The sequence below is a fragment of the Ammodytes marinus genome, assembly GCF_949987685.1.
Source record: "Ammodytes marinus genome assembly, chromosome: 15".
NCBI classification, from domain to species: Eukaryota; Metazoa; Chordata; class Actinopteri; order Uranoscopiformes; family Ammodytidae; genus Ammodytes; species Ammodytes marinus.
In genome coordinates this window covers 27,331,244-27,347,658 of record NC_137219.1, presented here as the reverse complement: position 1 = coordinate 27,347,658, position 16,415 = coordinate 27,331,244, and the positions used below count along the sequence as shown (strand labels likewise).

The window sequence follows — 16,415 nt, the reverse complement described above, 5'->3', positions numbered from 1 at the left end:
TGGAGTATTCGTCTTTATTCTTGACATTTCTTGACATAATGGAAAAAAAAATCTTCCTTATCTGATTTGTTTTTTCTCTCCTGTGGCCCTAAAACTCTTCTGTACTTTAGTATGTAGTGTAGTAAAAAGAAAAAGTATGTGATTTGGAACGCAGGGTAAGTGTAGGTGTGTTGGAGTGTGGGCTGACAGGACACATGATGAACAAGCACCTGTGATGTGTGGAGGAGGTGGTGATGACAGAGCAGTGCTGTCGAGCAACAGGGATTCTATTCAAAGCTTTTCTTTACTTCTGAAAAACATGATCTCCACCGCAACTGAAAAGTCAGTGACAACTCTGCTTCATTCCTTCAGTGCAGTGAATTGATGGACGAACAACTGGTTTCAATGTGCTCACTGGCACATTCCTGAGCACAACATATTTAAAGATACCATACTAAATAGCAGAGCAACTCTAATGCAATACGATTGGCTCTTTCCCTGTTTTATCAGAAGTAGAGCTAATGTATGTGTAGTGGCATTCCGTCTGTATACTTCAAATTTCGATACCACAATCCAGCTGTAGGCACAGTAACTTACTCTGACGCGAATGACATGAGATATTGTTTCTGGTTCAAAAGATTTACTGAAAAAAGGTCAAAAAATATACAAAATCACACATCATACGGTAAAGAAATATTATGCTCCCGGCAGCTGGGCAGCTGTCTTCCAAACTAAAATGGCGCATGTAATACGTCACAAAAATAAAGCATTTGGTCTAAACATATTAAATATTACAAAATTACTTTAGCTGAAAATACACTTATAAAAAGCAAATAACATGAACTGTAAATTATTATGAATTATAAAAAACACATATTACTTCCACAAATAGTATTAAACAATTTCAATATGTTTTATGCAATCTGGCTCTTACAGTATGTATGTGTTAAACAGTAAGTCAATAAAGAGAACATTAATCAGCGACTACTTAACTAAAAGTGGATTCAATTGTTTAAAATATATTTTCAAACTTAATTGTCAAGCATTCTCCAATTTCAGCTTTTTATTTGGGAAGATTGGGCTGTATCTTTGGTCATAATACAGTCTGACAATAAATGGATATAGCTTAAAAAAATATTTGTATTTGATAATTAAAGAAAATGGTTAGTTGTAGCCAGAATTGAGAATACAAATGTAAATATTTACAATATTTAACACATGCAGGTTGGTGAAACTTGTGAATATATCTAGTATACATAGTTGAATGAAAAGGCAAACATTAATCTATATGGAACACTTGCCCAGGTAGCTCAAATGTTAAAGGTGCATTCTGTCATAAATTCCTTTTGCCTTAGTGCAGCAGCTATTACTCACTCACTGCTGTCTTTAAACACTTGTAAAGTAATTGCCTGGGAAGTGCTCGGGATCAGGTCTGGACAGTCCTGCTCCTTCTATAAATCAATGACCATTTCCGCCCGTAAAATATACCTTGTTTCTTTTTTAAAGGGTCACTGGTTTATATTGTGTGATAAAAGCTCCACCATAAGGGTCATGCAAGCCTGGGGTTAGCTCACTCTTTTTTCTCCTCTACGTTGATCTGGAAGGCTAGTTTCTTTTCTTATGAGATGCAGGTTATTCCACTGCTAGGCTACGTAGGCTAGGCAGAGCTCCCTTCAAAGGGTTAACATTGATGGTGACAGAGAGAGCAGTGTTTCTAAGAGACGGTGCTCTCAGGTTTACCTTTCGGCCCCCGGGGGTCGCTTCTCTGAGTGGGTTGAAGCACTGCAAAAAAAACACCACACACCAGGGATTGCTTTTCCATTTTCTAACCAATTCAACATGAAGCGCTATAGTACTCTTCCCTGAGGTTTCACTTTGATTTCCCCTCACACTCAGAAAAGCGTTTATTGGCATCACTGCTTATGTATTTCTCTGACTTTTTGTATTAAACAGATTACTAACGACAGCTTATTTTTTAAGATGCATATTTTGATATTATTGAATCATCATTGACTAAAATTATGGAATTATGTTCTTGATCTAAAGCTATTGATAAACATCTGGTCAATGATTGACTCCTTTGTGATTTTTCTCTACTTGTGACATCTATTGCAGGATGTCCGTCCTGGGAGAGGGATCCCTTACTCAGTCGACTCTGCCTGAGATTTCTCAATTTTTTTAATCCCGGTAAAGGGTTTTTTACTGTGAGTTTTTTCTCAGCCGAGCTAAGGGTCTAAGAGCAGAGGGTGTCATACTGTATGGAATGTGAAGCCCACTGAGGCAAATGTCTATTTGTGATATTGGGCTATACAAATAAAACTGATAACAATTTGTTTCAAATGAAGAAAGGTTTGGGGTTTAATAATGTTAAAAGTACACTGATAACGCTCAGTTTACCTTTTAAGGTTCAGTAAGCGGAATGGTCAGTGTAGCTAACTTCCTGTCAGTGACTGCAGTTAGCAGTCCCCTCCCTCGTCCCCACGTCACCACATTAATGCACTGCGGTCTTCAAGCAGCGAGTTATCTAGCATCATCTCAGATCCGTAAGTGTGATAAAACATGATAAAAAACCATCAAAACAGACATTGGGAAGGATTTTAACCTGCTCCGCCATTGTAGGCGCATAAACACCCATTCCGTTCTCTCTTCTGATTGGTTATGAGTAGTGGGATCCCCGAAAAGTTGATTTAACGATTTACATGCAGAGCGGGTGACTGAGAGATCGGCTTTATGAAACGCACACACTATATAAGTGATCACTGTATGAATAAAGAGCGATTTAACACTTATATATTAACATAAATAAATCGCTTACTTCACCTTCAAAGGTATGTTGAAGACTCATGTAACTTTTAGCTTCTACTTCCCCCTCTTTTAACTCAGTGCTCTGGGCTTTGTTTGGCAGCTGATCCTGATCCTCAGGTGGAATGTGAGTTCATCCGTTAAATGCTTCCTCTAATGAGCCACTGCTTTGTGTTGATCTGGTGGAATGTGGAAGGTGTATAATGCAGGGTGACATCAGCCAATGTCAAAGTCAGAGTCTGTGTTCGGAAAGCCATACTAACATCCTCCCTTCTACATACTCGACATCTATATATACTACGTACTGTCTACTTAAAGATCGATTGTGTATGCGAGGTGCGTCGAAACATTCACACTGAACTATACTCAAGCAATAAAGAATTTCTTCTTCTTCTTATAAGATTCCGGCCGTTTAGACGCTGTTAGATATAGAACTAGATTATTACATACAGTCCTGTATTGTGCAGGAAATGCAGAATTGTAAATAAAGTTTGAAAAGACGCAATGCATTGTAGGGAGGTTGAGTAGCAAAAGTATCCAATCGATCCATACCCAAAATATTCCCGGAAGTTAGTAGGCCTACTAACTTCCGGGCAATTCTCGCATACCCAAACCATCACATACTCAAATTGAAGTAAAAATTAGTATGAGTAGGACGTTAGTATGGCTTTCCGAACACAGCCAGAGTCTTATTGTCATGTCCACACCAATTACTGAAGCAGTTGTTGGAAAGTGTGGTGACACTTTACAATAAGGTTACATTAATGAACTGTTTATTATTGCTTACTTAATTCTATTAACGGCTACTAACTGTTAATGCTTAGCTATTAACAGTTAGTTTATGCTTGTTAGGGTTAACTATGCTTAGTTAACTTTTTTTTTTTTTTTAAGTCTTTATTGAACATGGTTAAAAAAATAATAATAATACAAACAAATAAAACGATTGAGCAGTAAAAAAGGAAAGAAATAAATTAAAAAACAAACAAATGGGATCCTCAGGATCCTAAGCAACAAATACATAACTCAAATAACATAGTTCATGTTCAAAAGGGATAGGAAGAAGTTAAGAAAAACTTTTCTGGTCCTACCCCCTCTTATTTTTTATAATTGTTTACAAAAACATAAATGTTCAGTTTGAATCAGTCAGTGTCTATGATGTTTGGCTCGTGGGTTAAACAAATCAAAACTTTTCGACAAAACAATAACAAAATAAAATAATGGAACAGATGAACGAAGGATAAGTTAAGCATTAACTAAGGATAACAGTTAGTAAATGCTTGGTAAATGGTGATTTAATGTTTAGTATGCATTGACTAAGCATTAACAAACAGTTGGTTAATGTACCCTTGTTGTAAAGTGTTACCAAAAGTGTATTCTTAGTTCTCAGGCTAACTCTCCAATAATGCTACAAAAGTTTTTGGGGATTTGCGGTTCTGTCGGTAGGGTTCTTCTAACCAACCACTCAAAGCACTACATGATGATGGATGTGAATGTTACTGGAAAGCAGTCCTTCAGACACAGAGATTGGGTCTTTTGGGGGGACAGGGATATTGTTGGAATCATTGAAACATGTAATCAGATTCTGATAACTTTATATGTTATTTCATTCATTTGTAGCCTTTTCCAGCCATACATCCAACATAACAGTCAAAACATATTAACAAACATATTATGGACATCGGTCAGAAGAAGTATAAGTCACAATACGTTACAATAAATATCAGTAAATACGAATAAATAAATCTGCCCAAGCTATATCGGTCAGTGGTCCTGGACATGTTGTACCTCCTCAGCTGGGAAATTCTTCTCAACATGTACATGGGAAGAGTTCAGTTCATCTGGGAGAGAGCCAGACACTGATTTTCCTTTTGTAGTCTGTGATACTTCTTTGTCAAGACCACTTGTTTTTGGAATTGGATCCCTGGTCGTTGAGACTGGGTTTTGTCCCTTTACACTCACCGGCCACTTTATTAGGTGCACCTTGCTAGTACCGGGTTGGACCTCCCCTGACCTCTCACATCAACAAGGCATTTTCGTCCACACAACTGCCGCTCACTGGATTTTTTTTTTCCGGACCATTATCTGTAAACCGTAGAAATGGTTGTGTATGAAAATCCCAGTAGATCAGCAGTTTCTGAAATACTCAGACCAGCCCGCCTGGCACCATCAACCATGCCATGTTCAAAGTCACTTAAAACCCCTTTCTTCCGCATTCTGTTGCTCACTTTGAACTTCAACAAGTTGTCCTGTCCAGGTCTACATGACTAAATGCATTGAGTTGCTGCCATGTGAGTGGCTGATTAGTTATATGTGTTAACAAGAAATGTAACTAGTGTACCTAATAAGGTGGCCGGTGAGTGTATATTGTCTCTTAGAAACTGCTGATAGCTCTCCAGGGTAGGCCTACGTAGCCGGACATCCTGTGCACAGTTGTAAGAGTCAGTCTAAGATTGGCAGGGATACCATTTAACCCAGCACTCTTGATTTGTCTGTACCATTATTTGTGTTCGTGCGGCGTAGCTATATAATGACCATATCCATCTGTGTATTTTGTTTGTCTGACTGGTCAGACAAGCACTTAGTTTTTATGTTTTCTGAGCGTGCCTTGGACCCTGGCCAACCAACCTTGTTTCCCTTTCGTCTGCTTTTTCTCCAGCTATAAGTACAGCAGTGTGTTTATCATGGTGAAAAAGTGTTGTCCATCTAACATGCAGAAGTTGGTCTCTAGAAGTCCAAGAAAAAGTCAAGAATAAAAAACGTCAGCCGCCTGCAATGCTATTTCCTGTGTATTGTGTTGTGCTGCTCTCAGTTCAACACATTAAAAGAATCCAGACAGGACCGTTCTCAGACCCCATGTCATTTTTCATTGAGTGTGCCTTGTTTGCTTGTCAAGAAGGAGCTCAGAAGATCTACAATCACACTAAGTTTATGTTCTGTGCCCTTAGGCTGTAATAACTTCTAAGAACTACTAATTGAGTACAGGGACTTTGAGAGGAGGACTCAAATTTCACAAACTTCACTCTTTTACTTGATTTACTTCTTAAAACATTGAGGAGCTGTTTTGTTTACTTTGTTTGTTTTTACCTTTACTTTATTGCGGCACCTCATAGCTTATGAATCTTAACATTTTATTTTTATTTTACCTTTATTTAAGCAGGAGAAAAACCTATTGAGATTAAAAATACATTATTCAAAGGTGACCTGGCCAAGACAAGCAGCAGCACAGTGAACCACAGTTACAGACAAACACACAGGGACAAAATTAAATAGCACTAAAAAATAAAGCAAATCAATTCACACTGCAACAATCCTAAATAGACCCTTTTCTGTAACCAGGAAAAACAACTATTTAAAACACACATTTTAGAGAGTGTAGCTCAATTTCCTTCATTTTCAACTTAAAAGCATAAAACAAAATGAATTCAACAAGTCCTAGGTCTTTCTCATCATTACCCCATACATCATGTCTTTATGGGGTTGTATCCTATTGCTGATTTGATTACATCCTTTCCGCTCATGAGCCACTCCTTGAAATAAGACATCCACAATTTAGTGAGGTTTGATCAATTCACATACTGTATATGAACATGTCTGTGATGCTACATTGGAGATATCGTTACATTTCTTCTAGCAGGCAAAATTGAAGCTTTGTATATTCAGATTGTGTTTCAGTCAGCCCACACTAATGAAATGCAATAAAGCATGGCATTATTCTCTCATCATATCCACGCCATAGATGGCTCGGATTTAGCAGAAGCGTTTACCCTCTGTTGAAAATGTTTTGTCCTTGTAAATTCAAAGTTCAGTCAATGAAACCAAAGAATCAGTGCACAGACACAAGGCTTATTTCTTCCTTCTGAGCCAACCTGGAAACTCTTTACTGTCCAGTAAGGAGCTGTTCAGCTGACAGACACCTGATTCTAAAAACAGAGATGGACAAACAGGTCAAAGTCTGTGTGAATCCAAAGGACCCCTATACATTAGTTTCTATCTTCAGAATATCACATACTGTCTATGACCGATTGTCAGTGGAGCATTTACAAAACACAGCGTTAGTTAAATAAGGTATTTCTAGGTTCTAGAAAGCAATGGTGCAAGCTGTGGGCCTCCTGTAATTACCCAAAGAAACCCTGTTTTTGTGACCGATCAGAAGTTCAATTGATACAGCTGACACCAGTAAGCACTAAGGAATGTGGGCTTACTTGTGTCACTAGTGATAGCCTTGGGGCTGGGCCTATACTGAAGAGGATTACGGTCCTTAACTCACATTGAAGCCTATCATCATCATCAATCATCTAGAACCATGTAGGGTCTGGCAATGACCAATAGACCTTCCAAACTCAAGGGGCGGCACCAACGCGTGCATTTCAAATACCACTGCACGCAATTGGATAGTGCTACGACCAATCAGAGCAATGAACAAAGTGACGTAGTTTAGCGACCTGCGGGGCTAACTTGTAAATTAAACTTTTATCATATCCAGTGCAAATACATATTTCATGCTAATCAAGATTTGAATGCCGTCTTCTGTTAATTTTTCTAAGAAAAAGCTAAGTCCAAATAGTTAAATGTCTATTTAAAACAAGTACGTGTATCCACAGCCATCTTTGTTGTTTACTATCACGACTTCGACGGCACACAGCATAGTCGTCATCCAGATACGCCCGCCCATATCAAATAGTACGATTTGATTGGTGATTCGGAATGTTCTGACATAGTTAATGAGCTCCAATGGTCCGCCCCCAGAGTAAGCTGCAGAGCAAATTTTAATTTGCTTGCAGCGAGTCTGGATTTCCAGGGTATCTTCATCACTCAGTGACAGTCTTTCTACAGAGCTGGCCCCACCTTACTGTGGTGCACACACAGAAATAGACCTTGGTCCTCTGGTGTATTTCATACACGTGTCCGGGATGTCCAATGTGGGTCAATGCATTTGACAAAATGGAAGTGTATTTGACGGACGTCCAAAAACACCTCCAGTCGCTCCAGTCAAACCACCACCAGTTTTTAGATTAAGATGGAATCAGCTAATGGGTAACTTTTAAGCAAACAAATAGTATGCTAAATATAAATGATGGAGTATTAGATATCCTTGTGGGATAATTTATTACTTTGTATATTTATATATATATTGTATTGTATTGATTATGATATTTTTCTGAAACTATCATTATACATTTTGATGGTAATAATTAATACTGTTGTTGTTGTTGTTGTTGTTGTTGTTGTTGTTGTTGTTTGGCTATGTATTTGTATTGGATATCTTATATGATTATATCTAATTGATTATATCTCATTTAACAGTTGTCATATTAATAATAATATATAATAATTTTTAACAAGATTTGAGAAATGTATTTTTTGAAAGTGAAAAAAAATTTTGTTGATGAAGTTTAACATTTTATTCACGTTAGTTTGATCATTTCAGTAGATAATCGAATACCAACATCTAACTGTGTGATGATGGTAACCCAACCGCTGCAACAAGCTTTTGCAGCTTATGTGACGTTCTCACACAGATGATGACAAACAGGCAATAAGAGCAGAGCGCCTTTCTGTCAACTCTGCAGTTATGCAATACTTCTGATGCAGCACTGCAGTCTCAAGGGAAGCCCCTGTTAAAGATGCTGCATCAATATTTCAATACGAGAGAGCTTGCCTGTATTCTTTCATATTCTATCTGTTACCCTGGGCATTGGGACGTTCAGATACAAACTAACAGTCATACTCCCAGTCTGGTTAGGAAAGTGAACAATGGCACAATACACCTCAAATACAGAACAATCAATTCAGCTAGACCTATCTTTGAGCTCTGTCATAAAAAGCATGCATACTCCAACTAAGAGAAAATAACATAAGTATCAAAAGTAAAAGTACCTGTTCTCCAGTAGTAATTGTTCCTGACCCTGTTAATGATATAAAAAGTGATTTTTAATACCAGTGCAATGTGTAAGCAGTATTAATAGCTGTTGCGCTTTTTAATATTTAATACACTTGAGTAGTTTAGTTAAATACTTCCCAAGGGTTTGGGGCTTTCCTCATTTTTGATTAGCATATCGTATGTTTTTCTTTCAAATGTAAAATCTTAATCTGAAAAGTAACTAGTAACTCTGGCTGTCAGATGTAGTGGGGTAGAAGGTCACATAGCAGCGGCCAAGTGGCTTCTTCCCTAATGGTGTCATAAAGGGAGAGAAATCTGACTGGGTTTTTTTTCAGAAAGGAGGAGATGAAGAAAAAGAGAGAGGGTTGTTTATTCTGATATTTTGGGAGTCTCAAGGCACGATGGGAACCCATATTAATGTTGAAAAAACATGAAAAAGAGCCTTTTGCCAAATAGGTTACATTTTTCAGTTAAAACCATAGCATTAAGAAAGAAGATAAATGAATATGAATATTTGAATTTCACTTAGAATGCATAATACATTCAAATTAGTATCCGACTATCCGTTGACCTACATACAAGTTTACACAAACATTTGCACAAAGCAACGAGTGAAGAGGCAGTACATACCCGTTAGAACTCCTACCCTCATGTTGCTGGGCCTAGAAATAAATGATCAAACAGTAAAGCTAACACACCCTTAAACTGGCTTTCTCTTCTCCTGTATGTCTCCCATTAAAAGAAATGACGATGACAGATCCACTGCAGTACTTGTAAACTTTATTTGCCTTTTTGCCTAGCTGCCATTGTCCATATTTCTTAAACAACACCCACTCCCAGCTCGTTGAATTGAACTCTCCATAACTTCTTAAAGAAGCTAAATTATGTTTAACACAAGTAGTGTTGTCAGCTGATGTACATTTTTCCAGGTAAATTATCCAAAAGTGGTGCTCTGGTTTCTGTTAGGGAAGCACTGCTGAGTGAGTGCACAGCGTATGACACTTTTATGAAAAATAGGTCAGAGTATATCCGGACTGGCCCGGATACATCACAGTGTATCATTATGAATGTGCCATATTGTAAGCGTTGGTGATTTTATTTTATGAATGTGGCCAAGAGAGCAGTCATACGCATTACGCAGACATTTCACTGTTAATGTCTGGAAGGTTCTCACAGTGTGCAATGTGCGTGCTGTTCTTGTTCATAACAATTTTTAAGCTATATCTTTATTATTATACATTTTTTAGAAACAAATTAGACTGTTCCGAGCCCGGGCATGCAGCATAGATTACCCAAACAATATGTCTAACTAACAATGCTGAATACAGATGATAAACATTAACATTTAACTCTTCTAGACATTTTTTATGCAGTGAAAGGGGTTTGCATTGCTTCAAACTCAGAGCCAGCATCAAATCTTATTTACAATCCTTTGGCATTCCTTTATGAAATGAAATCCGGTGCAACTACCAACATTTTTAGGCAACTAAAATGAAAACAAGTTTAAATTCATATAGGGGAGAGTGGGGTGAGTTGTGCCGGTGGGGAAGTGGTGCCACCCCTTGTTTCTAGAAAACCATAGAAGAAATTGGAAATGTGACCACATATTTAAGAAGAGCCATCCATTTGACTCATCCTGTAAAAAAGGGAGAAACATTAAGCTCAAAAAACAGTTTTTTGCCTTTCAAAGTAAAATTTCCATGATCAAGGTTTTTTGATTATTGTGTCTGAACAATTATAGACACGTTTGAAAACATTTGACACATGTTTTAGTGCTTTAGTATGCTACACTTTGTGTCTATATAGTTAGCATAATGTCAGCCCTAAACTGCTGCATCATGCTTATATCCAAAATTCTGGGGTTGGGGTGATTTGTGCCAGAGGGCCTGTACTGGGGTGAGTTATAAGTAAGTAGGCAAGTAAAATGTATTTATAAAAGCACATTTTGCAATGTCCTAAGTGCTGAACATAGTGCATTCAGTAGGTAAAAATTAAGGTAAAATAACAATAACAAAAATAAAAGACATAAAGCCCAGACATCCACATGTAAACAAAGATAGTAGTGCAGAGGTAAGATAGTTAATGGGGAGGAAAAACCAGGGTGTACAGATGGGTTTTGAGCCTTGATTTAAAGGCAGAAATGGAGGGGGAATCGCATATGCCAGGTGGCAGTTGGTTCTACAAGGGCGGAGCAGCTAGTGCAAATAAACCTCTGAGAGTTGTGCCATTGGCATGGCTGTATATGCTGGTCATCAAAAGAAAGTGATTGTCTACAGTAGCTCAGAAGAGACTGACATCTCCATTCCACTTAACGACACCACTGAGTTCAGATGGCCAGAAAGATGATGATGGTGACTTTGTCATTGTGAGCTTTGCAGGTAAGACCATTAGATCTGCTCGGCCTTGTTTAAGAAAATTGTCCTTCAATCTTGTAAAATATTTACTTTATTCACTTTAAATAAACCTTAAATAAGTGATTGTCTAATGGATTTGTCTTGCATTACAGTTTATGAGATATATATCAATGGCACAATTTACCGCATGGGATTCTCTCTTGTGGCACAACTTACACCACACCCGGGGCAAGTTGTGCCACAAGACAACTTTTTTTCCGAAAGCTATATTTCTTAAACAGTTTATTTCAGATCCACAGTTATTGTTGCCGGGGATGCACAAGACCCTGAAATATATGTACATATTTGAGTTGGAGACTTTCCTGTCAAGGCCTCACTTTAAAGTCACTTTGAGTAAAAAGTGGCACATCTCACCCCTCTTTCCCCTATTCAGCTGACATACTAGCCTGGAAATCCAGACCTGCTGCTAGGCGCTGGCAAATAAAATGTGCTGTGCCTGTTGGTCTGGACACTCTCCATTGAAGCTCATTTAATATTTCAAGAAATCCTGAGCTACCAATCAAATCGTTCTGTCTGATATGGGCGGGCCAGAGCCCTATGTATGGTGCTCTGGGGCGGATGTAACCGGATGACGACAGTGCTGTGATAGTATGTGGGTATGTTGTTCGAGTTTGAGACGACTTTGGCCTCGACACTTAGCAATTTGGAAGACGGCACTCAAATCTTTCATTAGCAAGCCAAGTAAGAGGAATGTTCTGTTTTGCCGACCGACCACGGCAAAAGTTTAATATAACAGTTAACCCGCTGTTTACTAAACGAACGGGGCTTAATATGTCACCTTGTTCATTGCTCTGATTGGTCGTAGTGCATTAGTGACATACAGTATGTAATGTCCAATTTGTTGGCTCAGAAGGCAGATGTTGACAACCTGATTTTAATGTTGTTTTTTGGTACTGTATTGTTATTCAGTGTAATGCATGCTGTGAACTTTTCTTTTTGGTCAAAGATGTGTTAAATACGCACACAATGGAACGACTCTTGAAAACTTGATAATTTGTGGAAAAGTTTTACAATATGTGTTCATGATGGAATCCCATGCCATTTATTTAAAATCCTTTGGCTGTGTCTATTGAATTGTATGTTACTGTAATCTGTAATGGATAACTAATGCCAACCATTGGTCAAACAGAATACATTTCCTTCAGTTTGTAACGCGGGTTGTTTCATCAATGTTCTTGAACATCATTTGTCTCTCACTCCTACCCTGAAATCTCCTCTTCTCTCCCCACCTCCCCTCCCCCCATCTCCTCTGCCCCTTCCCTGTGTCTGCTTGGACAATGATTCATGAATTAAAGTCTCAGCTATACGTCGTTGAATACCAACACTGCTCCTGCATTGGGTGACATTTTTCTGCTTTTAAGGCTTGTTAGGAACCACTAGACAGCACAGACTGTTGTTCCATTAATGGGGCAAATGAAACAATCAGTGGCTCGGCTACTCCAATATGCAAGAGCTATATATTTTATTTTCTTCCCCTGTGTCTGCTTTGTCTCTGCTGTAATGCAGGGCCATCTTTTCCCATCAGGTCCTCAGTGAAGCATTCACAATTCCATTGGAGGTAGAAGAAAATCAATCAATACAATGCTCATTAACCTCTGTGTGTGTGTGTGTGTGTGTGTGTGTGTGTGTGTGTGTGTGTGTGTGTGTGTGTGTGTGTGTGTGTGTGTGTGTGTGTGTGTGTGTGTGTGTGCGTGCGTGCGTGCGTGTGTGCGTGTGTGTGCGTGCGCATGTGTGTGTGTGTGCGTAATGCAGGGTTAGCCCCAGTGAGCCATTCTGGACATAAAGATGATTAACTGCTGACGTTGCTACCATGGTAACTCCCCTAGATCTCCTCCCACCCGCTCTAGTCAACACGTCTGCACTGTGCACCATGGTGCAGCAGCTTCAGTCTGAACATGAGAGGCTGATGGGGAAATGAAGAGTCAGAGCATTACCAACGGCTGTAGGATCAATACTCCTGGGACGTTAGATGTCTGTCCAAAATATGTGATTAATCTATCCATTAATTTGATGATGATTATCTTGATCAGAGATCATTTAAATGTTTAGTGAAATCAAATCCTAAAAAAAATCAACACTAGAACTCACGGCATGTTTAATAGTGATACTGTAGTTCGAACATGTTCCACACGCACAATGCAAAGGGAATTTAAGGGATTGGGACTATACAGCTGTGTAGCCTAAAGAAAACCACTTATCAGTGAGGTGAACCTGAACAAAAAGCTTCAATTTGCCAGGGAGCATAAAGATTGGACTCTGGAGCAATGGAAAAGAGTTGTGTGGTCTGATGAGACCAGATTGACCCTGTTCCAGAGTGAATCAGGGTAAGAAGAGAGGTAGATGAAGTGATGCTCCCATCATGCCTAGTGCCTACTGTACAAGCCTGTGTGGCAGTGTACAGTAGGATCTGGGGTTGCTTCAGTTAGGCGGTTCTATGTTCAGCAACATTTTGTGCCAAAAAAAAGCTTAATAAAAAGACGCCACAGTGAATATGTGCCTTAAACAAAGCTAAGGGTGGTCCAATGAAATATTTGAGTGTGTGACTTTATTTGGGGGATAGGCAGTGTATGTGGACCTGCCCACAAACAGACCAACACATTTCAAAACCACCATTACTGTCTGTGTAAAAGATATCGCATAGAACATTCATATTCATGGAAAGCAATGATGAAAACATTTGTGTGTTTGTGTGTAAAGGAAATATCACAATGAAGCATTGACATGTCCTGTTTTTGTTGTAATTGTCCTCAACATCATCATCGGTGTCTGTCAGAATGTTGAATCAGTGTCTCTTTGCTATGGTGATATGCCTTTGGTAAGGTTACTCAATGGTGCTTTTTTCTTCTCTTTCTGTGTTGCAGTTGAAAGAGAGCTGGTTCAGAAGAGGACCTTCACGCGGTGGATGAACCTACATTTAGAAAAGGTCTGTTGATAGCTTCATAACATGGTGGCTGTACAAGAAAAAAACACAACAGTAGTGACCATGCTCATCACATTCAGTTATTACATAGCTACTCACACTAAGCGTTTATTTACTTTCTTGGTGGAACAAGGCAGACCTTTTTACTTTATTGCCACTCCACCCATAAAGCCAGGCTAGCTCCGCCTTGACAACACACTTGATCACGTGGCTTTAGATATGTGGCTTTATCTGTTTTGTACACTGCAGCACAGACATGTGCTGTATAAGCAGCAACAGATGCAGTCTCTCCATCTCTCCCTCTGAATTATTCATGAGATTGTGTGGGTCGCTGCCTGTGTGCAGCATTAAAGTTTGATCAGGCTGTAAATAGGACTGTGCTAGAATATCGATAGGGCAATATATCGCAACATTTATTTTCGTGATATATGTATCGTATCGTCAATTCCAAAAAATCCATCATTTACAACCAAAAAAGAATTGCCAGGTTTTGAATCTGAATCCAAGTTTAAATTCAATTGATTTGACTCAATTTGTCCACTGAATTATCATTATAATGTGTTGTGATGTTGTGCCTGGAAATCCAGACCCATATCTAGAACGATATATGCCTTGTTTCCACCGAGTAGAGCGGGTCGGGTCGGAGCGACTCAGAGCAGGACAGCTCACTTTTAAGAATCTCGGTGGTGTTTCCACCGCCGACCCTACCCTTACTGGTAGGGCGGGGTTTAGGCTGGACTGCGATAGCCGCCGCCAGAATATGGGTTAAACTATCGGGCTGTGGAACAACTGGTCAAGCCAGCGGTCTCTCGTTTTTGCTTGGTCAAATCAGCCGCTTCTTTATTTATTCCCCCCGTGTGGTTGTGAGTGTAAACCGCAGAGACGGCTCAGTGCAACTGATAGAGACAGTGAGAGAACAGCGCTGGCTGCGGCAGCTACGTGACATCGTAGCAGTGGGACACAGTGTAACCAACTGATTCATTTAATGACGAGGAAAAACACCACACAATTAACAGTGCTGCGCTCAAATTTTCTCCAAAATACAAGACTCTTTACTCTTGCCGAGGTGACTACACACGGCGGAAATGATTCTTTTGACCAATAAACGGACGGCATGTGTAGCTCCGCCTTTTCGGCACCCTTGGCCACTATTGGGCTTCTGGTATCAGGGTTCCTGCTGATTGGAGATGGCGGATTCCTGATTTACCGCAACGGTAATAAGGCGTTGGCAGCAAATCAGGCCATAGCAAAGCTGCCCGTATTTGAGGGTTTGTGCCGGGCCGTTAATGCACAGACTCAAGTGATAAGCGAGGTGAATCGCAAGCTGGAAGTGATTCCTGGACTTATTCGGAAAGTTGATTCGATCAGGGATGCCATTAACGGGCCGCAAGCACTTGGATTTAGGCCACTGGATTTCGGCGGATAATATGGTACCAGTGACTCTCAAGACAGGCTTCATTCCAGCGCCTAGTCTCAACCAAAACAAATCACAATCTCTCAATTCGGCTCCCTGCACCGACCTTGGCGGAGGTGCTATCTCCTCTCTCTCCGGGATGTTTATGTAAAGAGACGCTCTACCCCCACAGTCCCTCACCTACTCTCCTGTGAACTCTATCTGTGACCGGGCCACGAGGTCGTCTCCAAGGCTGCAGACTGCCACTACGTCTGGACAGAGATAGCTTCATGGAACACACACACACACACACACACACACACACACACACACACACACGTAAACACATAGCACACACTTCCCGACCACTCTAGCCTTCCTGAATCCTCCCCCTCTCCCTCCCGTCGCAGCGCGGACAGCTGCGGGCGGGGCGCCTGCCGGCTGCGTACGCCCCCTAGCGCCTGAGTTGTGACACCTACCGTCCCATGAACCCTACCCATTCCTCTGTGCTTATCGACGTGTCTATTTGTCTGTGGCGTTATCTTGTTGTTGCTTACTATGCCAAGGTGGTTTTTGTACTAATCACACACTTGCACCTACCAAGGAGCGAGTGTGAGAGAAGCATTTTTTTAACCTGTCTTCCCTGATGTTCTCTTTATCCTTCCTACTTTAAGGGGCGCAGCGCACGCTGCCGACTCTTCAGTGTATCCCCCCCGTCTCCCATGTTTGTTTATTGTCACTCAATGTCTCTTGGTGGGGTATAACTGTAAACCAAATTTTGTTGTTTTGGTACAATGACAAAATAAAGTATCTTGAATCTTTCAGGCGGCTGGTACCCCAATGGAGGAGTACCGAAATTAGGAGCGGCTTAGAGCGTTTAGGTGCGCTTATATCCGTACCCTACCCAACTTTTGGCAAATGAAAAGCCAAAATACCCAGAGCGAACCGCTCCCACCCGACCCGCTCTACTCGGTGGAACCGAGGCAATAGGGACTGGCCAAGATCAATAGACCTTTCCAACTCAAG

At 40.1% G+C, this 16,415-nt stretch overlaps 1 protein-coding gene across 1 annotated transcript in view; it reads left to right on the top strand.

The window, feature by feature from the left end:
• Window positions 1-16,415, top strand: part of clmna (calmin a) — a 46,677-nt gene that overhangs the window by 12,194 nt on the left and 18,068 nt on the right. Inside the window, exon 2 of the mRNA XM_080042752.1 lies at window positions 13,938-13,999. Coding sequence (XP_079898878.1) covers window positions 13,938-13,999 — 62 coding nt within the window. The remainder of the gene's footprint in view (window positions 1-13,937; window positions 14,000-16,415) is intronic.